This window comes from Ranitomeya imitator, chromosome 5 (genome assembly GCF_032444005.1).
Source record: "Ranitomeya imitator isolate aRanImi1 chromosome 5, aRanImi1.pri, whole genome shotgun sequence".
Classification (NCBI taxonomy): Eukaryota; Metazoa; Chordata; class Amphibia; order Anura; family Dendrobatidae; genus Ranitomeya; species Ranitomeya imitator.
The window spans coordinates 188,826,825-188,850,987 of NC_091286.1; the positions used below are offsets into that span (position 1 = coordinate 188,826,825).

Consider the following 24,163-nt stretch of genomic DNA (forward strand, 5'->3'; position numbering starts at 1 on the left):
TTTTAGGTTTATAATAATTCTTACATCCCCTGAGGGTTTGGGTACTAAGAACAGCCGGGAATAATGTCCTTTTCCCTGTTCCAAAAGTGGAACTGGGGAGATCACATTTGATTTCATAAGATCCCTGAGACCTAACGTCAATAAACTGATCTCTTGAAGTTGGAAGGGTAGTAATTTTTAGACCCTGAGGGGGGGGGGGAAGAAATTAACTCTATTAATAGGCCCTCCTTGATGACATTGAGGACCCAGTGGGAACTGGTGATATTTTCCCACTGACCCACATATTTCGAGAGTCTCCCCCCTACCGGGTCGGAGTCATTGCTTGTCCTGTTGGGACTGTTGCTGCTGCTGCTGCTGCTGGGGGACAAAAATATTTTTCCCTCTACCCTTTGCGTAACTCCACCTGCCGGTTTTGCCTTTCCCTCTTTGAGGGGGCTGAGACTGTGGGGCACGAAAAAACCGTTTTCTCGGTTGTTTCTGCTCCGGGAGTGCCTTTTTCTTGTCAGTAGCCTTGTCAAGAATATCGTCTAAGGCCGGACCGAAAACATAATCTCCCTTAAAGGGTATAGCACACAACTTGGCCTTTGAGGTGATATCACCGCTCCATATTTTAAGCCAGAGGGCTCTTCTAGCAAAGTTGGAGAGTACGAGAGATCTGGCAGCCACTAACAGATTCTAGAGAAGCGTCAGCCAGAAACCCAGAGGCTCTTTGCAGGATGGGAAGTGAATCTAATAACTCACCTCTCGGGGTACCCTGAGATATATGAGACTCTAATTTCTCCAACCAGCAGGAGAGGGCCCTGGCAACACAAGTGGAAGCGACATTGGCCTTAAAGATAGACGTAGAAGTTTCCCAAGATTTCTTTAGGAGACTTTCAATCTTTCTGTCCATAGGATCCTTTAATTGTGAAGAATCCTCAAAAGGGAGTGCTGTTCTTTTGGCGACTCTAGCCACCTGCACATCAACCTTTGGAATGTCCAATTTGATTACTTCACCCTCTAGAGGAAATCTATGCTTCATTTCTGCAGGGGTAGTGAGGAGTTTCTCAGGCTGTTCCCATTCCTGATTAATCATACTAACGATGTTAGCGTGCACCGGGAACCCCACTCTCTTCTCCGATCTGAGTCCACCAAACATCTGATCCTGTACGGACTGTGGTTCATATTCCTCTTCTAGGCCCATAGTATTACGGACAGCAGATACTAAATCCTCAATATAATCTGAGGAAAAGAGGTACAGGTCCTTCTCAAAAAATTAGCATATAGTGTTAAATTTCATTATTTACCATAATGTAATGATTACAATTAAACTTTCATATATTATAGATTCATTATCCACCAACTGAAATTTGTCAGGTCTTTTATTGTTTTAATACTGATGATTTTGGCATACAACTCCTGATAACCCAAAAAACCTGTCTCAATAAATTAGCATATTTCACCCATCCAATCAAATAAAAGTGTTTTTTAATAACAAACTAAAAAACCAACAAATAATAATGTTCAGTTATGCACTCAATACTTGGTCGGGAATCCTTTGGCAGAAATGACTGCTTCAATGCGGCGTGGCATGGAGGCAATCAGCCTGTGACACTGCTGAGATGTTATGGAGGCCCAGGATGCTTCAATAGCGGCCTTAAGCTCATCCAGAGTGTTGGGTCTTGCGTCTCTCAACTTTCTCTTCACAATATCCCACAGATTCTCTATGGGGTTCAGGTCAGGAGAGTTGGCAGGCCAATTGAGCACAGTAATACCATGGTCAGTAAACCATTTACCAGTGGTTTTGGCACTGTGAGCAGGTGCCAGGTCGTGCTGAAAAATGAAATCTTCATCTCCATAAAGCATTTCAGCCGATGGAAGCATGAAGTGCTCCAAAATCTCCTGATAGCTAGCTGCATTGACCCTGCCCTTGATGAAACACAGTGGACCAACACCAGCAGCTGACATGGCACCCCACACCATCACTGACTGTGGGTACTTGACACTGGACTTCAGGCATTTTGGCATTTCCTTCTCCCCAGTCTTCCTCCAGACTCTGGCACCTTGATTTCCGAATGACATGCAAAATTTGCTTTCATCAGAAAAAACTACTTGGGACCACTTAGCAACAGTCCAGTGCTGCTTCTCTGTAGCTCAAAAGTGGCTTTACCTGGGGAATGCGGCACCTGTAGCCCATTTCCTGCACACGCCTGTGCACGGTGGCTCTGGATGTTTCCCCACCAGACTCAGTCCACTGCTTCCTCAGGTTCCCCAAGGTCTGGAATCGGTCCTTCTCCACAATCTTCCTCAGGGTTCGGTCTCCTCTTCTCGTTGTACAGTGTTTTCTGCCACATTGTTTCCTTCCAACAGACTTACCATTGAGGTGCCTTGATACAGCACTCTGGGAACAGCCTATTTGTTGAGAAATTTCTTTCTGGGTCTTACCCTCTTGCTTGAGGGTGTCAATGATGGCCTTCTTGACATCTGTCAGGTCGCTAGTCTTACCCATGATGGGGGTTTTGAGTAATGAACCAGGCAGGGAGTTTATAAAAGCCACAGGTATCTTTTGCATGTGTTTAGAGTTAATTAGTTGATTCAGAAGATTAGGGTAATAGGTCGTTTAGAGAACCTTTTCTTGATATGCTAATTTATTGAGACAGGTTTTTTGGGTTATCAGGAGTTGTATGCCAAAATCATCAGTATTAAAACAATAAAAGACCTGACAAATTTCAGTTGGTGGATAATGAATCTATAATATATGAAAGTTTAATTGTAATCATTACATTATGGTAAATAATGAAATTTAACACTATATGCTAATTTTTTGAGAAGGACCTGTATTTCCTGACCTCAGCTTTAGGTGATACAGGATCTTCCCAGCCCACAGATGAAGTATGGAGAGGTCTGAATCAGAGTCCGATTCGACCACCTGAATTTTTCTCTTTTTAGCTGGGGAATGTCGTGGCGGAGGTGGAGGAGGAGTAGTAAAAGCTGCTAACGAAGATTGCACCTCCTGTTTTACTAAGGAGCGAATTTCATCCAGCAGAGATGGTTGCTCAGCTTTTACAATCTTGTCAGTACATGGCTGGCAGAGTCTTTTGTCCCAGTTAAGAGGGAATTTAGTAGAACAGACTGGGCACTTCTTTTTAATAGCGGCTTTAGGGGCAGACTTCTCTCCCTGAAATGACAAGGGAGAGGGGAGTGAGGACATTAAACCCCCTATAGGTACTACCTCCCGGATCCTATCCCTGCAAAACACTTACTGTAGCAGGGGTAGCGCTGGGCTCCGCAGATGCAGGGCACAAGGAACCATCCATACTGGGAAAAATAGTCTTACCTCAGTGGTGGTTCAGCAGGGTTTAAGAACGCTGTCCGCACCTGCCTCCAGCAATCAACAGTTCCCCCTCCCCCTCCGGGATCCATGTGAGGGGACGCCATCAGTCCGACACGCCGGCCGGCGAACCCAGAAGAAGCGGCCTCCAGGAGAACGAAGGACCGGAAGTGACGCGTGAGACCGCCGACGTCACATCCGGAACGCCGAGCCGGCAATGGAGGGGGAGAACGCCGAGCAGCTCATGGAGGAGCCCGGCGAGGGATCCCAGGCCTGCTTTGCCCTCGTGGGGGCGCGGGAAGGCCGGGAGGGGGTCCCTGAGGCACCTGCATAGCAGGACGACGGGAGCAGCAGGGGAGGAGGGGGAGCGCGACCATCAGCTGCCCGGCTACAACAGACAGAGCCTGCACAAAGGTACCGCAGTCGCCGGCCACAACAGCACCTGGAGACCTCTCCCTGTCCCATGGGGAACAGGAAAGACACTGGCAGGTGGGAGGTGGGAGGTCCTTTTAAACCTCTCTGTGTTTCCTGTTCCCCATTAGGGCAAAGAGACAACCTCCATATGCCGTCGTGGAAGGTGACTAGAGAAAATAGCCTACATGGCAGAGTTCCAAGAGGAAAACCACTGCTGAGTAGTAATGAGAGAGTATACTCGTTGCTCAGGTTTTCCTGAGCACGCTCAGGTGGTCTCAGAGTATTTCTGACTGCTCGGAGATTTCGTTTTCCTTGCCGCAGCTGCATGATTTGCGGCTGCTAGACAGTTGATTACATGTGGTGATTCCCTAGCAACAACCACATGTACTCAGGCTGGCTAGCACCTGTAAATCATGCAGCTGCATCAACAAAAACTAAAGCTCCGAGAGCTAACCAAACACATGGAGACCACCCGAGCAACGATTATACTCGCCCATCACTACTGCTGAGCAATAAGAACATAAAGGTTCAATTCAGTTTTGCCAGAAAAACATCTTGATGATCCCCAAGACTTTGGAGAATAATCTGTGACCTGACAAGACAAAAGTTGAACTTTTTCAAAAGGTGTCTGTCCCATTGCATCTCACTTAGAACTAACAGAATTTCAGAAAAGGAACATCATACAAACAGTAAAATAAGGTGGTGGTAGTCTGATGATCTGGGGTTGTTTTGCTGCTTCATGACCTGAAAGACTTGATGTGGTAAATGGAGCCATGAATTCTGCTGTCTACCAAACAATCCTGAAGGCAAATGTCCGGCCATCTGTTTGTGACCTCAAGCTGAAACACCCTTGGGTTATGCAGCAGGACAATGATCCAAAACACTCAGCAAATCCACCTCTGAATGGCATACAAAAAACAAAATTAAGAATTTGGAATGGCCTAGTCAAAGTCCAGACCTTAATCTTAATGAAATGCTGTGCATGACTTAAAAGGGGGTTCATTCTCAGAAACTCTTCAGTGTGGATGAATTACAACAATTCTGCAAAGATGAATGGGACAATTCCTCCAGAGAATTGTAAAAGACTCATTACCAGTTATCGCAAATGCTTGATTGCAGTTGTTGCTCCTAAGGGTGGCCCAACCAGTTATTAGGTTTATTGGGCAATCACTTTCTCCACACTGGGCCCTGTAGGTTTGGATTTCTTTTACCCTTAACAATAAACAACTGTTTAAAAACTGCATTTTGTGATTACTTGTGATATATTTGTCTAATAATTAAATTTAAAACATTTAAGTGTGACAAACATGCAAAAGAAGAGGAAATCAGGAAGGGGCAAACACTTTCACTCAACTGTGTGTGTACTGTAGTGTAGGTGAATAAATATTCAGAGATCGCAGTCTTCCCTGTTTCAGGTGGCTTACATTCCGACTTACCGGATCACACTAGGGTGTGTGAGGCAGCAGTCTGTTAGGGAAGAGACGGCCTTATAACTCAGACGAGGATCGCAACACAAGACTAGTCCTTTGCTCTCCTGACCACAGCGTGGAAGCATGCATTTCTATGCAGCTGTCACACTCGGGTCCGTAAAGTCGATGGCCAGTCCATGCACTGCGATGCGCTCCTCGTCTCAGTTACGTGGCTGACTCTTCCCTTACAATGAAAGTCTATGTAGCCTTGTTCTGATAATCCATAGCCTTATATATTAATAGCGACTTCCGACTCACAAACCACAGCATGAGCCGACAAGACAGAATAGAAGTCAAGTGCCACAAGAGGACCAGAAAGACACAGGAAACCCGAGGAAGACTGCAATTGGTAAGTAACGCACACAACATTTACACAGGTTTAACCCCTTCAAGACCCAGCCTATTTTGACCTTAAAGACCTTGCCGTTTTTTGCAATTCTGACCAGTGTCCCTTTATGAGGTAATAACTCAGGAACGCTTCAACGGATCCTAGCGGTTCTGAGATTGTTTTTTCGTGACATATTGGGCTTCATGTTAGTGGTAAATTTAGGTCAATAAATTCTGCATTTATTTGTGATAAACACGGAAATTTGGCGAAAATTTTGAAAATTTCGCAATTTTCACATTTTGAATTTTTATTCTGTTAAACCAGAGAGATATGTGACACAAAATAGTTAATAAATAACATTTCCCACATGTTTACTTTACATCAGCACAATTTTGGAAACAAAATTTTTTTTTGTTAGGAAGTTATAAGGGTTAAAATTCGACCAGCGATTTGTCATTTTTACAACGAAATTTACAAAACCATTTTTTTTAGGGACCACCTCACATTTGAAGTCAGTTTGAGGGGTCTATATGGCTGAAAATACCCAAAAGTGACACCATTCTAAAAACTGCACCCCTCAAGGTACTCAAAACCACATTCAAGAAGTTTATTAACCCTTCAGGTGCTTCACAGCAGCAGAAGCAACATGGAAGGAAAAAATGAACATTTAACTTTTTAGTCACAAAAATTATCTTTTAGCAACAATTTTTTTATTTTCCCAATGGTAAAAGGAGAAACTGAACCACGAAAGTTGTTGTCCAATTTGTCCTGAGTACGCTGATACCTCATATGTGGGGGTAAACCACTGTTTGGGCGCACGGCAGGGCTTGGAAGGGAAGGAGCGCCATTTGACTTTTTGAATCAAAAATTGGCTCCACTCTTTAGCGGACACCATGTCACGTTTGGAGAGCCCCCGTGTGCCTAAAAATTGGAGCTCCCCCACAAGTAACCCCATTTTGGAAACTAGACGCCCCAAGGAACTTATCTAGATGCATAGTGAGCACTTTGAACCCCCAGGTGCTTCACAAATTGATCCGTAAAAAAGAAAAAGTACTTTTTTTTCACAAAAAAATTCTTTTCGCCTCAGTTTTTTCATTTTCACATGGGCAGTAGGATAAAATGGATCATAAAATTTGTTGGGCAATTTCTCCCGAGTACGCCGATACCTCATATGTGGGGGTAAACCACTGTTTGGGCACTCGGCAGGGCTCGGAAGAGAAGGCGCGCCATTTGACTTTTTGAATGGAAAATTAGCTCCAATTGTTAGCGGACACCATGTCGCGTTTGGAGAGCCCCTGTGTGCCTAAACATTGGAGCTCCCGCACAAGTGACCCCATTTTGGAAACTAGACCCCCCAAGGAACTTATCTAGATGCATATTGAGCACTTTAAACCCCCAGGTGCTTCACAGAAGTTTATAACGCAGAGCCATGAAAATAAAAAATAATTTTTCTTTCCTCAAAAATGATTTTTTAGCCTGGAATTTCCTATTTTGCCAAGGATAATAGGAGAAATTGGACCCCAAATATTGTTGTCCAGTTTGTCCTGAGTACGCTGATACCCCATATGTGGGGGTAAACCACTGTTTGGGCGCACGGCAGGGCTCGGAAGGGATGGCACGCCATTTGGCTTTTTAAATGGAAAATTAGCTCCAATCATTAGCGGACACCATGTCACGTTTGGAGAGCCCCTGTGTGCCTAAACATTGGAGATCCCCCAGAAATGACACCATTTTAGAAACTAGACCCCCAAAGGAACTAATCTAGATGTGTGGTGAGGACTTTGAACCCCCAAGTGCTTCACAGAAGTTTATAACGCAGAGCCATGAAAATAAAAAAAAAAATTATTTTCTCAAAAATGATCTTTTAGCCTGCAATTTTTTATTTTCCCAAGGGTAACAGGAGAAATTTGACCCCAAAAGTTGTTGTCCAGTTTCTCCTGAGTACGCTGATACCCCATATGTGGGGGTAAATCACTGTTTGGGCACATGCCGGGGCTCGGAAGTGAAGTAGTGACGTTTTGAAATGCAGACTTTGATGGAATGCTCTGCGGGCGTCACGTTGCGTTTGCAGAGCCCCTGATGTGCCTAAACAGTAGAAACCCCCCACAAGTGACCCCATTTTGGAAACTAGACCCTGAAAGGAACTTATCTAGATGTGTGGTGAGCACTTTGAACCCCCAAGTGCTTCATAGAAGTTTATAATGCAGAGCCGTGAAAATAATAAATACGTTTTCTTTCCTCAAAAATAATTATTTAGCCCAGAATTTTTTATTTTCCCAAGGGTTACAGGAGAAATTGGACCCCAAAAGTTGTTGTCCAGTTTCTCCTGAGTACGCCGATACCCCATATGTGGGGGTAAACCACTGTTTGGGCACACGTCGGGGCTCAGAAGGGAAGTAGTGACTTTTGAAATGCAGACTTTGATGGAATGGTCTGCGGGTGTCACGTTGCGTTTGCAGAGCCCCTGGTGTGCCTAAACAGTAGAAACCCCCCACAAGTGACCCCATTTTAGAAACTAGACCCCCCAAGGAACTTATCTAGATATGTGGTGAGCACTTTGAACCCCCAAGTGCTTCACAGACGTTTACAACGCAGAGCCGTGAAAATAAAAAATCATTTTTCTTTCCTCAAAAATTATGTTTTAGCAAGCATTTTTTTAGATTCACAAGGGTAACAGGAGAAATTGGACCCCAGTAATTGTTGCGCAGTTTGTCCTGAGTATGCTGGTACCCCATATGTGGGGGTAAACCACTGTTTGGGCACACGTCAGGGCTCGGAAGTGAGGGAGCACCATTTGACTTTTTGAATACGAGATTGGCTGGAATCAATGGTGGCGCCATGTTGCGTTTGGAGACCCCTGATGTGCCTAAACAGTGGAAACCCCTCAATTCTACCTCCAACACTAACCCCTCCACACCCCTAACCCTAATCCCAACTGTAGCCATAATCCTAATCACAACCCTAACCCCAACACACCCCTAACCCCAACACTAACCCCAACACACCCCTAACCCTAACCACAACCCTAATTCCAACCCTAACCCTAAGGCTATGTGCCCACGTTGCGGATTCGTGTGAGATATTTCCGCACCATTTTTGAAAAATCTGCGGGTAAAAGGCACTGCGTTTTACCTGCGGATTTTCCGCGGATTTCCAGTGTTTTTTGTGCGGATTTCACCTGCGGATTCCTATTGAGGAACAGGTGTAAAACGCTGCGGAATCCGCACAAAGAATTGACATGCTGCGGAAAATACAACGCAGCGTTCCCGCGCGGTATTTTCCGCACCATGGGCACAGCGGATTTGGTTTTTCATATGTTTACATGGTACTGTAAACCTGATGGAACACTGCTGCGAATCCGCAGCCAAATCCGCACCGTGTGCACATAGCCTAATTCTAAAGGTATGTGCACACGCTGCGGAAAACGCTGCGGATCCGCAGCAGTTTCCCATGAGTGTACAGTTCAATGTAAACCTATGGGAAACAAAAATCGCTGTACACATGCTGCAGAAAAACTGCACGGAAACGCAGCGGTTTACATTCCGCAGCATGTCACTTCTTTGTGCGGATTCCGCAGCGGTTTTACAACTGCTCCAATAGAAAATCGCAATTGTAAAACCGCAGTGAAATGCGCAGAAAAAAACGCGGTAAATCCGCCATAAATCCGCAGCGGTTTAGCACTGCGGATTTATCAAATCCGCAGCGGAAAAATCCGCAGAGGACCAGAATACGTGTGCACATACCAAAACCCTAACCCTAACCCTAGCCCTAACCCTAACCCTACCCCTAACCCTACCCCTAACCCTAGCCCTACCCCTAACCCTAACCCTATTCTAACATTAGTGGAAAAAAAAAAATTTCTTTATTTTTTTATTGTCCCTACCTATGGGGGTGACAAAGGGGGGGGGTCATTTATTATTTTTTTTATTTTGATCACTGAGATAGATTATATCTCAGTGATCAAAATGCACTTTGGAACGAATCTGCCGGCCGGCGCCCGCCATTTTGGAAGATGGCGGCGCCCGGGAGAAGACGGACGGGACCACGGCTGGATCGGTAAGTATGATAGGGTGGGGGGGGACCACGGGGGAGGGGATCGGAGCACGGGGGGGGGAATCGGAGCGCGGGAGGGGTGGAACGGAGCGCGGGGGGCGTGGAACGGAGCACGGGGGGGCTGGAATGGAGCACGGGGGGGTAGAACGGAGCGCGGGGGGCGTGGAACGGAGCACGGGGGGGCTGGAATGGAGCACGGGGGGGTGATTGGAGCACGGGGGGAGCGGACACGAGCACGGGGGGGAGCGGAGCACTGGACGGAGGGGAGCCGGAGCAGTGTACCGGCCAGATCGGAGGGCTGGGGGGGCGATCGGAGGGGTGGGGTGGGGGCACACTAGTATTTCCAGCCATGGCCGATGATATTTCAGCATCGGCCATGGCTGGATTGTAATATTTCACCCGTTATAATAGGTGAAATATTACAAATCGCTCTGATTGGCAGTTTCACTTTCAAAAAAGATTTAGGGGGGTTGTCGACATTTTTCGCGAACTGTAACATTTTCATTTTTCTCCAGATGGAGCTTATTTTTTTGCAGAACAAGACAGTGTTTCTATGCATGCCATTATGGGATAGATATAATGTTTTGATTGCTTGTTACAGCACTTTATGTGCTATTGTAACCACCAAAAACTTAAAGGGAATCTGTCACCCCATTTTTGGCCCAATAAGCCAAGGCCACCAGCATCAGGGGCTTATCTACAGCATTCTGTAATGCTGTAGATAAGCCCCCGATGTAACCTGAAAGATAAGAAAAACAAAGTTAGATTATGCTCACCAAGGGGCGGTCCGGTGCGGATCGGGTCCGATGGGTGTCGCGGACCGGGTCCAGTGCCTACTATCTTCATACGATGACGTCCTCTTCTTGTCTTCCTGCCACGGCTCCTGTGCAGGCGTACTAATTTGCCCTGTTGAGGGCAGAGCAAAGTACTACAGTGCGTAGGCGCCGAGAAAGGTCAGAGAGGCCCGGCACCTGTGCACTGCGGTACTTTATGCTGCCCTCAACAGGGCAAATCAGTACGCTTGCGCAGGAGCCGCGACAGGAAGCAAAGAAAAGGATGTCATCGCATGAAGATGGGAGGCGCTAGACCCGGACCGCGACATTCATTGGACCGCAGCGGACCGCCCTTGGGTGAGTATAATTAACTTTTTCTGATCTTTCAGGTTACATCGGGGGCTTATCTACAGCATTACAGAATGCTGTAGATAAGCCCCTGATGGCGGTGGCCTTAGCTTATAGGGGAAAAGTTGGGTGATAGATTCCCTTTAGGGTATGTGCACACATTGCAGATTTCCTGCAGAACTGCAGCTTTTTTTTCCCACGCAGAAATGCTGCAGATCTGCAAGTGATTTACAGTACAATGTAAATCAATGGCAAAAAAAAAAAAAAATATGCTGTGCACTTTACTTTGATAGATCAGACTTCCTGAACTCTGTGACACCATGTAATGCAAGTAATTTTTTTTAGCATTTTAATTTTAATGGAGCGATTTGAAAAGGTAGTTGATTTTTTTTTTTTTTTACTTTCTACTGCTCTTAAAGGTCTCCTTAAGGGACTTAAAGCTGCGATTGCCATGTGCTACATACAGCAATAGTCACGGTTCCCTCTGAAGCCCGGCCACATGTAGAGTTTCAAGGGACCTCAGGAATGACAAGCGCAGAGGTCTTCAATGGAGCCCCTGCAGTCATAGCGACACAAAATCACGTAGAATGACATGCACCCATGTTACATGCTGCTGTTACAGACTGCACGATTGTTGGAGGCAGGTCCTGGTTTAACACGCAGCCATCACCAGCTCACCGTGAGCCTGCGCCCATACACCAGCTTCACGCCATCTTGTGAGGGGATTACATTAACTACATTTTTTGCAATTGAACTCAATTATAAAAAAAAAAAAAAAGACACTGTATGCATTTGACTTTACAGCTCCATGGTTACCTGCACATGCCAGCTGGCTGCAGAAAGGTCTTAGAATGCACCAGTACTTGGTTAGCTTATGAGGATGCAGGTATTCTGCACCTATTAGCCAAATCAGGTTACTTGATTAGCTTGTCAGAGCTAATAGTGCTAAAATGTTAATGAACTCCAAATGCAAAAAATAAAAAATAAATTAAAATAAAAATTAAATGTAGTCTATAACACACACTCAAAGGGTCATGGAAAATAGGGTTATTAGCCTGTAGATATGGGGTTAATCTGCAGGTTAATGACGTTCTGACACCATGTGGCCCCCACACAGTGTTCCGCTGCAAGGAAGAAATCAACTTTATTCCCCCCGGCAGCGTTGGCTTCCAGGGACAGGGGTGGCGCCAGCATGATTTCAGTCATGGCTGTGTGGATAGAGAGCAGCAGTTGTATCCGCACCACCGGCACCGACTGACAGCCCTCTAGTGTGAACCCTGCTGTCAGTCAGGGCACAGCTACTGCCGCCGCCGCTCACTAAGCACAAATCAGTGACCATCGGTGCTGGCGCGACAGGAGACAAAGTCTAAACTAGCAACAAAAGTCCCCCAACACAGCGTAAAGAATCAATAATGTCTTTATTGAAAATATAAATTTTAAAATGTTTTAAGGAGATAAGAGCAAACTGAAAAACAGCATGGAAAGAAACATACATTGGACGGAATATTTTGTACTCTATTATATGTTTCATTCTGAGGCCAATCAGAGAGGAACTCCCAGATACATGTGTGTGATGTATTAAGTATTTTACATCTTTTGGCTGTCAGCACCATGCACTTTACACTGTATTCACCTATATGCAATATTGAACTGTGCATCGAGCGGATGATAATAAATTCTTTATCTTGGATGTAATACATGTGGTATATTTATACCCAGGATACTGTCATCATATGTTCCGTCCAATGTATGTTTCTTTCCATTCTGTTTTTCAGTTTCCCCTTATCTCCTTAAAACATTTTAAAATTTGTATTTTCAATAAAGACATTATTGATTTTTTATGCTCTGTTGGGGGACTTTTGTTGCTAGTTTACAGAATTTGTGGTTGATCATGGTCCTCTGTACTTTTGTGGCTATTCGGTTCAGCCTGCAAGTAGAATAGCCTGACCTTACATGGAGGGGGAAAGTGGCCATATCATTTAGGCTATGTGCACACGTAGGAAATGTGGTGCAGAATTTTCTGCACTATGCGTCTCCTGGCAGAATCCGCAGGTGCAGATTTTGTGCAGTTTTGGTGCAGATTTTACCACTGCAGATTTTTATCATGGAGGGGTGCAGAAACGCTGCAGAACTGCACAAGAGAAGTGACATGCACTTTGAAATCTACAGCGTTTCTGCGCAAATTTTTCTGCACAGTTTTTTTTCACATTGTACTGTAAATCACAGTGCAGTTCTGCAGCGTTTCTGCTGCAGAAAAAAACACTGCAGATCTGCACTAAATCTGCATCGTGTGCACATAGCCTAAAGGGCAGCAAAAAAAAGTGTGTGTGTTGGGGGGGGGGGGGGGGGGACACACTATACAACAGAGTCCACTCGTGTCACTGCTCTCTACGGCTCAAGGGTTCCGTCTGAACGTCATTTTCCTCAGGTCATAGACGCAGTGTGAACAGGGCCTTAGGCAGCTATCTAGTCCCATACAGCAGGCATTACTCACTAGGCTACAGGCTGGACTAGGTGCCTTAAGTTGTAGATTTTCACTAGAAGACGCACCTGCTACTCGCACGGGACAGCAGTGTGTGGCACCCTGCCTAACACTACACGGGCGAGCAGGGGGGCATGGGCAAGAAGGGGGAGCCGCGGACAAGCAGGGGGAGGGGGGGGGGCACGGGCGCAGTGAGCCAATATTTGTTCGCGTCTCCCACCTTGGTTCTGCCGTTTATCCTGAAGTTGCCCAGCTTGCTCCCGCAGTGCCGAATCAGGTCGTCCATGCTGTTCATCAGGTGCCCAATCGCCCGGCATCCTGCCTCCTTGCCCTCCACCCAGGTGATCTGGTCCCCACGGATGTCCTTGGAGTCACTGCTCTTTTGGCTCACTAGCTGGCCATCAGTGAAGCGTCCTGTGCTGTGCAGCGCCTTCACCTCGCCTACAATGCTGTCCCCAACATCCTGGCCTAGGAAGTCGTCCAGCACACAGATGCCATGCTTGTTCATGCACGGCACAATGTACTCCAGGGCCAGCTTCTGCAGCAGGGGGGTGCTGTGCCCATTGGGCCGCTCCGGGCCTCCCGCTCGCGCCTCTCCCGACTTCTGAGTATAGTCTTCCTCGTTGATGGCACTCAGTGTGGCCCCTCCGACGACCACTTCCCGCGGCGTGGATCGTGTGCATGGTAGGGAAGCTCCGCCGGCCACTTCCCGCGGCGTGGATCGTGCGCACGGTAGGGAAGCTCCGCTGGCCACTTCCCGCGGCGTGGATCGTGCACATGGTAGGGAAGCTCCGCTGGCCACTTCCCGCGGCGTGGATCGTGCGCACGGTAGGGAAGCTCCGCCGGCCATTTCCCGCAGCGTGGATCGTGCACATTGTAGGGAGGCTCCGCCGGCCATGTCCTGCAGCGTGGATGATGGGCACGGTAAGGACGCTCCGCTGGCCACGTCCTGCGGTGTGGATGATGGGCACAGTAAGGACGCTCCGCCGGCCACGTCCTGCAGCGTGGATGATGGGCATGGTAAGGATGCTCCGCCAGCCACGTCCTGCAGCGTGGATGATGGGCACGGTAAGGACGCTCCGCCAGCCACGTCCCGCGGCGTGGACGATGGGCACGGCCCTGGCTTTATGGTGGCAGTGGGCTCCACAGCTGGACGGCTGTGTGCGGGAGGAGGCTCCGTGCCCTTGCACACCTGCTTGTGCTTCTTCCAGTCCTGGCGCTGGTGCTCCTTGCTGCAGTAGAACGAGCTCCGGCAGCGGCCGCAGCGCAGTAAGTTCTCCATCTTGCCGCACAGCTCGCAGTACTGGTGGTCACTGTGGCCGCCACCTTCGCAGCCCCGGCCGCCTCCGCCGGCCATAGTGACGAGCACTCTCCGCCGCGATATAAGCCAGTCCGCCGTCACGTCCCGGGCCGCGGAGAACACGCACGTGTTTACCTGTCAAAGCCGTGCTCTTTATGTCAGCAATGACTGCTCGGCCCGGGAGCCAATAGAGTGCGCCGCCCCTGACATCAGCAGACAGAAGGCGCTGCCTGTCCGCCCCGGGGCCCGGGCTGCCGCACCATTAAACGCTATGGGACTCCCTCTTTTCCTGTCTCTCCAGTACAAGGACCTTTGCTAACGTCACAGTCATGTGATTAGTCTCCAAAAAGCCACGTGACCGTGGAATTTTGAACTCTTGAGAAACAGCGGAAGAATATTGTAGGATCTCCGAGCTGGGCGGGGCTAGTGCAGGGCCGGAAGTACAGGCGCTCCCGGTGTCTGAGCTCGGAGTCGGTAGCTTCCTCACTAGCCCCTCCGCTCCCTAGTGGTGTCTACACCGGAGCGAGGACCTCAGACAGCCGCTGTACCGAGGTCAGCACTGAGGCGCATGGGTCGGAGCTCGTTCCTGCAGCCCCTCAGATCCATTCTCGTCCTGTCTTCTGGCTTTTTAGCGCGTATTTAACCTCTCTCTCTCCAGAATCACTGAAGGGGAACTTGCTCATCTTCTCTCCAAATCACACCTCACCACTTGTCCTCACCACCACACTAATCCCATCCCTAAGGCCGGGTTCACACTGCATCAATGGTGTCCGTTAGACGGACTATGTTACACCGCGGCATAAACGCGGTGTAACACAGTCCGTTACGGCCGCCATTGACTGCAATGTCGGACGCATCGGTAACGTACGCCCACAATGGGCGTGCGCTAGAGATGTGCCGTCATTGATTGATGGACCCGGAGACACGGGCTGCAGAGTTTCCGGGTCCTTCACTGCTAGCGCAGATAGAGCTAGCAGATCCTCTATCTGCGCTAGCGCGATGCAAATGTCGGCACTTGCGTTAACAGCAGCCCGTTAGCGTATGTGCTGAACGGGCTGCTGCTAACGCAGTGTGAACCCGGCCTTACCCATCTCTTCGACCTATCACTATTTTCTGGTACCTTCCCCTCTGCTTTCAAACATGCCACCATCACACCCATCCTCAAAAAGCGCTATGTCCAGCTATCTCCCCATATCTTTGCTCCCATTTGCTTCCAAACTCTTTGAGCAGCAGGTCCATGCTGAACTTTCCTCTCACCTTGCATCTAAGGCTACTTTCACACTGGCGTTTTTTGCCAGACGTCGCAATGCGTCGTTTATGGCAAAAAACGCATCCTGCAAAGTTGTTTGCAGGATGCGTTTTTGCCCCATAGATTAACATTAGTGACGCTTTGCCACACGTCGCAACCGTCGTGCGACGGTTGCGCCGTGTTGTGGCGGACCGCCGGGAGCAAAAAACGTTACATGTAACGTTTTTTGCTCCTGACGGACCGCTTTTTCCGACTGCGCATGTGCTGCCGGAACTCCGCCCCCACCTCCCCACACCTCACAATGGGGCAGCGGATGCGCCGGAGAAATGCATCCGCTGCCTCCGTTGTGCAGTGCATCAAACGCTAGCGTCGGAATCTCTGCCCGACGCAATGCGACGGGGAGATTCCGACGCTAGTGTGAAAGTAGCCTAACTCGCTCTTTGATAACCTACAATCTGGCTTCTGTCCGCACCATTCCACTGAGACCCTGACCAAAATTACAGCCAAAGCGAACAAACAATACTCTATACTTCTCCTTCTGGACCTGTCCTCTGCCTTCAACACAGTTGACCACTGCCTCCTACTACAGATCCTCTCTTCCTTTGAGGTCAAAGACCTCGCCCTATCTTGGATCTCCTCATACCTTACCAGCCGCACATTTAGCATTTCATACTACCTCTTCATCTCGCCCTCTCTCTGTTGGAGTCCCTCAAGGCTCTGTCCTTGAGCCCTTACTCTTCTCAATCTATACACTCGGCCTGGGACAACTCATAAGGTCCTATGGCTTCCAGTACCATCTATATGCTGATGACACTCAGATCTACCTCTCTGCTCTCCAGAATTCCAGAGTGTCTATCAGTTATATCCTCCTTCTCCTCTTGCTTCCTCAAACTCAATGTGGGCAAATCTGAACTAATTATCTTTCCTCAATCTCGCATATCTTCCCTACCTGATCTATCACACTAAATGAATTCACACTTTCCACTCTCCCAGAAATCCACTGCCTTAGAGTAGCCCTTGACTCTGCCCTGTCCTTCGAACCGCACATCCAAGCTCTCACCTCCTCCTGTCGCCTCCAGCTCAAAAATATCTCCAGAATCCGTCCTTTCCTCAACCGTCACTCTACCAAAATGCTTCTTCATGCCCTAAGCATCTCCCGCCTCGACTACTGCAGCATCCTCTGTGGCCTACCTTCTAACACTCTTGCACCCCTCCAGTCCGTCCTTAACTCTGCTGCCCGACTAATTAGGCTATCTGCCCACGTTGCGGATTTGTCCACACTGTTTTTGCAAAATCCGCAGGTAAAACGCACTGCGTTTTACCTGCAGATTTACCGTGGATTTACATCAGTTTTTGTGCAGATTCCACCTGCAGTTTGACACCTGTGGATTCCTATTGAGGAGCAGGTGTAAACCGCTGCGGAATCCGCACAAAGAATTAGGGTATGTGCACACGGATCCGCAGCAGTTTCCAATGAGTTTACATTACAATGTAAACCTACGGGAAACAAAAAACACTGTGCACATGCTGCGGAAAAAAACGCGTGGAAACAGCAGTTTACATTCCACAGCATGTCACTTCTTTCTGCAGATTCCGCAGCGGTTTTACAGCTGCTCCTATGGAAAACCGCAGTGAAAACCACGGTAAATCCGCGATATATCTGCAGCAAAAACGCAGCATTTTTGCCCTGCAGATTTATCAAATCCGCTGCAGAAAAATCCGCAGTGGACCAGAATACGTGTGCAGATAGCCTGAACATGCTGCGGAAAATACAACGCAGCGTTTTCACGCATTTTTTTCTGCAGCATGGGCACAGCAGATTTGGTTTTCCTGGTGGAAAACTGCTGCAGAACCGCAGCGGCCAATCCACTGTGGATCCGCAGCCAAATCCGCAATGTGTGCACATAGCCTGAATCTCTCTCCTTGCTACACTCCTGCTTCCCCTCTTTGCAAGTCCCTTCACTGGCTACCACTCTCTCAGCATATCCAGTTTAAACTACTAACACTGACCTACAAAGCCATCCATAACCTTTCTCCTCCATACATTTCCAAACTAATTTATATAATTGTCTAAGGGTCACTTCCGTCTTTTACTCTTCGTCACGACAGCACCCCACATGAGAGAGAGGGATCCGCCCATAGGAACAGGAAACCTACAGAATAAAAGGAGGCGGTCCCCTCTCCTCCTCAGTTTAGGTTTCCTGTTCCTATGGGAATCCCAGGACGTACCTACAGAAGATCCCTGGGCCATGCACCCGCCTGCGTCAATCTCTGTAAGGAACGGCAGGGGCTGCGGTTCCAGTAGCAGCGGCGGGGGAGCCACTGTGTTCAGCCTCCCCCCTCGTCTGATCGATGGCCATGGTCCGGGTTCGGTACCGCTGGTCCGCCCGGCTCCATGAGGACGCGCGCGCTCAAGCGGCCGGCTAAATGAAGCAGCCGCCGCATGGAGATGAGCGGGCGTCTAACCCGGAAGTCGCTGGAGCACTTCCGGGTTCGGGCCGGGAAGGCAGGAGATTTGGCGCCATATTCAAAAGCTGCAGCGCTACTGTCGGCCGGTGTGTGGATGTGAGTATGGCTTCACCGGCCGACGAAACGCACCTTGCGGTACCAGAGCGCTCTCCTAGTAAGGAGAAAAGCGCCAGGAGCAGCACTAAAGATGGTGGTCGACAGGAGCGATCTTCTACCAAACAAAAAGATCCCTCAAAGAATCCGCCTCCAGATCCGGTACCTGTCAGCTTCTCTGGGTGAGTTTAAAGACTTCTCTACCTATATGCTGATGTATGTTCCTCCTATGTCCCCTTCCTTTAGTCCAGGAAAAAGGCACACAAATCCAAGCACAAAGAATGTGCTTTATGTATACAGCCCCTACCAGATTCCTATATGAAGAAGTTATGCTCAGATTGCATCATACTGACCTTACGTCAAGAAAACATTATAACTCCATCTGACGTTAGAGCCATGATTCGGGAAGAGATGCAGGGACTGACGCAGGCTACTAGCACCAGTTCCCGCCAACCTAGCAAGTCCCCATCTCCGGAAAATCCAGAATCAGATGAGGTGCATAAGTCCTCAGATGAGTCAGAATCTCGGCCAAGTTCATCCGAAGATGAAGGAGGGTTATGTCTGCCTAACAGCAGCGTGGACAACTTGGTGAAAGCAGTCAGAAACACGATGGGGTGCCCAGATGAAAAAGGGAAAAAGTCAGCTCAGGACATTATGTTCGCGGGGTTAGGACAAAGGAAACGTAGGTCCTTCCCCGTTGTTACCACTGTAAAAGAGTTAATTAAAAAAGAGTGGGACAAACAGAGCGCAAGAGGATTTTTACCATCATCCTCTAAAAGGCGATATCCCTTTAGTGACGAGGAGCTGAATATTTGGTCAAAAGTAGATGCAGCCGTAGCCTCAACCTCGAAGCAATCGGTCTTGCCTGTGGACGATTCAGGGATGCTAACTGACCCATTGGACCGTAAAGCAGAGGCCTTGCTTAAAAAATCTTGGGAGGCCAATACAGGGGCATTCCGACCAACCATCTCTGCTACCTGTACGGCGAGATCGCTGCTGGTTTGGATGGAACAACTGGAGGAGCAGATCAAAGGTAGAACTGCAAGAGACTCCATTCTACCAAAGATCCCTCTAATGAAGGAGGCTGTAGCATTCCTGGCAGACGCCTCAATAGATTCGCTACGCCTAGCAGCCAGGTCAGCCGGCTTAATAAATACAGCCCGGCGAGCACTCTGGTTGAAGAACTGGAAAGGGGACGCACAAGCAAAGGCAAAGCTTTGTGCGCTCCCCTGCCAGGGTGAGTTCCTTTTCGGAAAGACTCTGGATGAGATCTTAAATAAAGCAGGAGAACGGAAGAAGGGTTTTCCTAATCAATATCTTCCGTCTTACAGGAGAGCATTCAAGAGACGACCCTTTTCCAGGAAACCGTTTGAGCAAAGGGATCGCTGGGAAGCGAAAGACCCTAAGCAAAAGGAGCTCTGTTTACCGGATCTTACAACTCAAAACGTGGCAAGTACCGCTAACCTTGAAGTGGGCGGCAGGTTAAAATTTTTTCTATCCAAGTGGGAACATATAACATCCAGCCGTTGGATTCTGGACATTATAAGAGATAGTCTAAAATTAGAATTTTTTAGAATCCCTTGGGATTCTTTTATAATAACATCACCAAAGGGACAAGAACAACAAGAGGCTCTAGAGTCCAAGATCATATCTCTTCTATCTAAAAAAGTGTTGGTGGAGGTTCCCCAAGATCAAAAAGGGAAGGGATTCTACTCCCCTTTGTTTTTGATCAAAAAACCAGATGGTTCATTCAGAACCATCATAAATCTCAAAAAATTAAATTCCTTTTTATATAATCGGACTTTTAAAATGGAATCTATTAGTTCTGCCATCAAGCTCTTGTTTCCTAGGTGTGTCATGGCCGGAATAGACCTAACAGATGCCTACTATCATCTTCCCATACATGCCGAACACCAGCAGTACCTAAGGGTAGCGGTCATCCTAGCAGGACAGGTTCGTCACTTTCAGTATGTAGCAATGCCCTTTGGGCTTTCTATGGCTCCCCGCATCTTTACAAAGGTGATCCTGGAAGTGATGGCTCACTTACGCCAGCAGAACACTCTCATACTACCCTACCTGGATGATTTTCTTGTTATCGGAAATTCCATATCCCAATGTGAAATGCGGTTATCTAATGCGATCTCATCCTTGCAGGATCTAGGTTGGATCGTGAATTACGAAAAATCCAGGTTGAATCCAGACACCATCCAGATATTTCTGGGAATTCAACTAGATTCAGTTAGTCAGAGAAGTTTTCTGCCACAGTCAAAGAGAATAATTATACAATCAAAGGTGTCAGAGGCAATGTCAAAACCCTGCATGACCCTGAGAAAGGCCATGTCCTTACTAGGATCACTGTCCTCATGTATACCAGCTGTGCTGTGGGCTCAATATCATACCCGTCAATTGCAGTATGAAATATTGTCCATCTAAAAGGAAGTACGACATTTAGAGAGTAAAATTACTCTTTCCAGTGACGTGATTGAATCCCTAAGCTGGTGGTTAGACATGGATCACCTTTCAGGGGGTGTACCATGGATGATAAGTCCCTCTAAAACAATTATCACTGACGCCAGCCCTGTGGGTTGGGGCGCACATATGGAAGATAGTCTGATCCAAGACACCTGGAATCAGGCAGAGCTGGTGTGTTCTTCAAATTGGAAAGAGTTAAAAGCAGTAGAATATGCCCTAAGTCATTTTCTTCCACAGGTTCAGGGAATGCATGTGAGAGTTCTGTCGGACAATTCCACCACAGTGGCGTACATAAACCGTCAGGGAGGTACGCGATCAGGAACCCTGATGAACTTAGCAGCAAACATCCTCCAGTTGGCAGAGTTTCATCTTCCATCCTTAACAGCCCTGCACATCAAGGGGGCAGAAAACACCAAGGCGGACTACCTCAGTCGAAACAGGCTACGACAAGGGGAATGGTCGTTAAACAAGGAGATATTCAACATGATAACAAAAGCATGGGGCGTACCCCAAATAGATCTGTTTGCCACAAGAGACAACAGACAGGTAAAGAGATTTGCTTCCCTGAACCTCATGGATCACCCAGACATGTTGGACTCTCTTCACCATCCTTGGAGCTTCAAGCTAGCGTACGCCTTCCCTCCAATGTCTCTGACACCTCTAGTGATCAGGAGGGACCAAGCCAGAGTAATCCTGATTGCGCCCTTCTGGCCAAAAAGACCATGGTTCTCATGTCTCCAGAGCATGTCTCTATGCGATCCATGGATCCTTCCTTTACACAAGGAACTGCTGTCTCAGGGCCCATTTTTCCACCCGCAAGTGAAAGGTCTTCACTTGATGGCGTGGAATTTGAGAGGCAGTTATTAAAGTCAAGAGGGTTCTCAGAACAACTGATTAACACCCTGATGTTGAGTAGGAAAAGATCTACCACCCTATTATACAGTAGGGTATGGAAAAAGTTCTTAGAGTTTCATACAAGACCATTCTCTAGGCAAATTTCGATAGTTCCGATTCTAGAGTTCCTACAAAAAGGTAGAGAATTAGGTTTATCGGTGAACACCCTAAAGGTTCAAGTCTCAGCTTTAGGAGCCTTGTATGGAGACAACATAGCAGCTAACGAGTGGGTCTCCAGGTTTATCAAATCCTGTGAACGTTCCAATCCGGTCCATATAACAATAAATAATAATAATAATCCCCGTCTACCTCGGTGGGATTTGAATTTAGTCTTAGAAGCCTTAACTGACTCCCCATTTGAGCCACTAGATGCCATACCTCTAAAGGTCCTAACATACAAAGTCGCCTTATTGGTAGCCCTAACCTCAGCTAGAAGGGTTAGTGACATCCAGGCCCTATCGGTAGACCCACCTTTCTTAATGGTATTTCAGGATAGAATTGTCCTAAAACCTGATCCCTCATACCTCCCTAAGGTAGCATCCATCTATCACAGATCTCCGGAAATAATTCTGCCTTCCTTTTTTAATACACCTGTAACCCCAGAACAACATAAGTTGCACACCTTAGATGTCAGAAGAGCCATCCTGACGTATTTAGAGAGGTCTCAGACATGGAGGCAGAGTAGGGCTCTGCTTGTCTCCTTTCAGGGCCACAAGAAGGGACATGGGATCACAAAGGCTACCATTTCTCGATGGATCAGAGAAGCTATCTGTCTGGCCTACACATCGAGAGGCGAAATCCCGCCAGTGGGGATAAAAGCGCATTCCACGCGGGCCATGGCTTCCTCTTGGGCGGAACATGCGGATGTACCGATCCATATGATATGTAAGGCCGCAACCTGGTCCACACCTTCTACCTTTTACAACCATTACAGACTTGACCTTTCTGCTTCCTCTGATTTGACCTTTGGTAGAGCTGTTCTTAGTACAATAATCCCACCCAAATAATGAATCTCTGACAATCTCTCATGTGGGGTGCTGTCATGACGAAGAGTAAAAAGCCGGATTACGTACCGGTAATGCTCTTTTAATGAGTCCACGACAGCACCCATGTATTACCCTCCCTAAATTCTGCACAGTTCTTTCCTTTAAGTTCAAAAAAGTAATGGTTGTATAGGGTTAAGAATTTTTATCTTACTGAATAAGAATGAATACTAACACTTTTGCGGTTCCCTTTTTATGCTCTGTAAACTAAACTGAGGAGGAGAGGGGACCGCCTCCTTTTATTCTGTAGGTTTCCTGTTCCTATGGGCGGATCCCTCTCTCTCATGTGGGGTGCTGTCGTGGACTCATTAAAAGACCATTACCGGTACGTAATCCGGCTTTTCTGTCTGTCTGTCACGGACATTCATTGGTCGCAGCCTCTGTCATGGAAATCCAAGTCGCTGATTGGTCGTGGCAAAACAGCCACGACCAATCAGCGACCGGCACAGTCCGGCGGAAAAATGGCCACTCCTTCCTCCCCGCAGTCAGTGCCCGCTCCATATTCCCCTCCAGTCAGCCCTCACACAGGGTTAATAGCAGCATTAATGGACCGTGTTATGCCGCGGTGTAACGCACTCCATTAACGCAGCTATTAACCCTGTGTGACCAACTTTTTACTATTCATGCTGCGTATGCAGCATGAATAGTAAAAAGATCTAATATTACAAATAATAATTTAAAAAAAACCCGTTATTCTCACCCTCTGACGTCGCCCTGTCCTCGGCAGTGCAAGCGGCAGGTTCCGGCACCAAGGATGCTATGCGAGAAGGACCTGCCGTGACATCACGGTCATGTGACCGCGACGTCATCACAGGTCCTGCGCTCATACCAACCCTTGGACCAGAAGCTGCCGCGTGCACCGCACACAGGTGCCATGACTGCAAGGGGCTGTTCGGAGGGTGAGAATATGTTTATTTTAAGTCTTTTTTAACCTGTTACATACGTGGCTGGGCAATATACTACGTGGCTGGGCAATATACTATGTGACTGGCCAATATACTTTGTGACTAGGCAGTATACTACGTGTCTGTGCTGTATACTAAGTGGCTCTGTGCTGTATACTACGTCGCTGTGCAATATACTACGTGGCTGGGCAATATACTACGTGGCTGGGCAATATACTACGTGGCTGGGCAATATACTACGTTGTTTGGCAATATACTACGTGGCTGGGCAATATACTACGTGGCTGGGCAATATACTACGTGGACATGCGTATTGTAGAATACCCGATGCGTTAGAATCGGGCCACCATCTAGTCTCTCAATATCTTCCCTCATGTATTCTCCTGTCCTCCCAAGACCTTCTTCTCTCCTCCACACTTATTCACTTCTCACGTAATTGCCTACAAGACTTCTCTCAAATATCCCCCATCCTCTGGAATTCTGTGCCCCAACACATCCGGTTATCCACCACATTTGGATCCTTCAGACGGAATCTGGAAACCTATCTCTTCAAAAAAAGCC

General features: G+C 47.7%; 1 protein-coding gene across 2 annotated transcripts in view; it reads right to left on the minus strand.

Annotated features, from left to right (window-relative positions):
- Nucleotides 1-14,814, minus strand: part of EGLN1 (egl-9 family hypoxia inducible factor 1) — an 83,261-nt gene extending 68,447 nt beyond the window's left edge. The window contains exon 1 of one of the 2 annotated variants that reach the window (XM_069769429.1): nt 13,398-14,813. In XM_069769429.1, the coding sequence (XP_069625530.1) occupies nt 13,398-14,534 (1,137 nt within the window). In that variant the 5' untranslated portion in view covers nt 14,535-14,813. Of the gene's footprint in view, nt 1-13,397 lie in introns of both variants that reach the window. The other variant, XM_069769430.1, reaches the window with a different exon arrangement.
- Between the last annotated feature and the right edge of the window lie 9,349 nt (nt 14,815-24,163).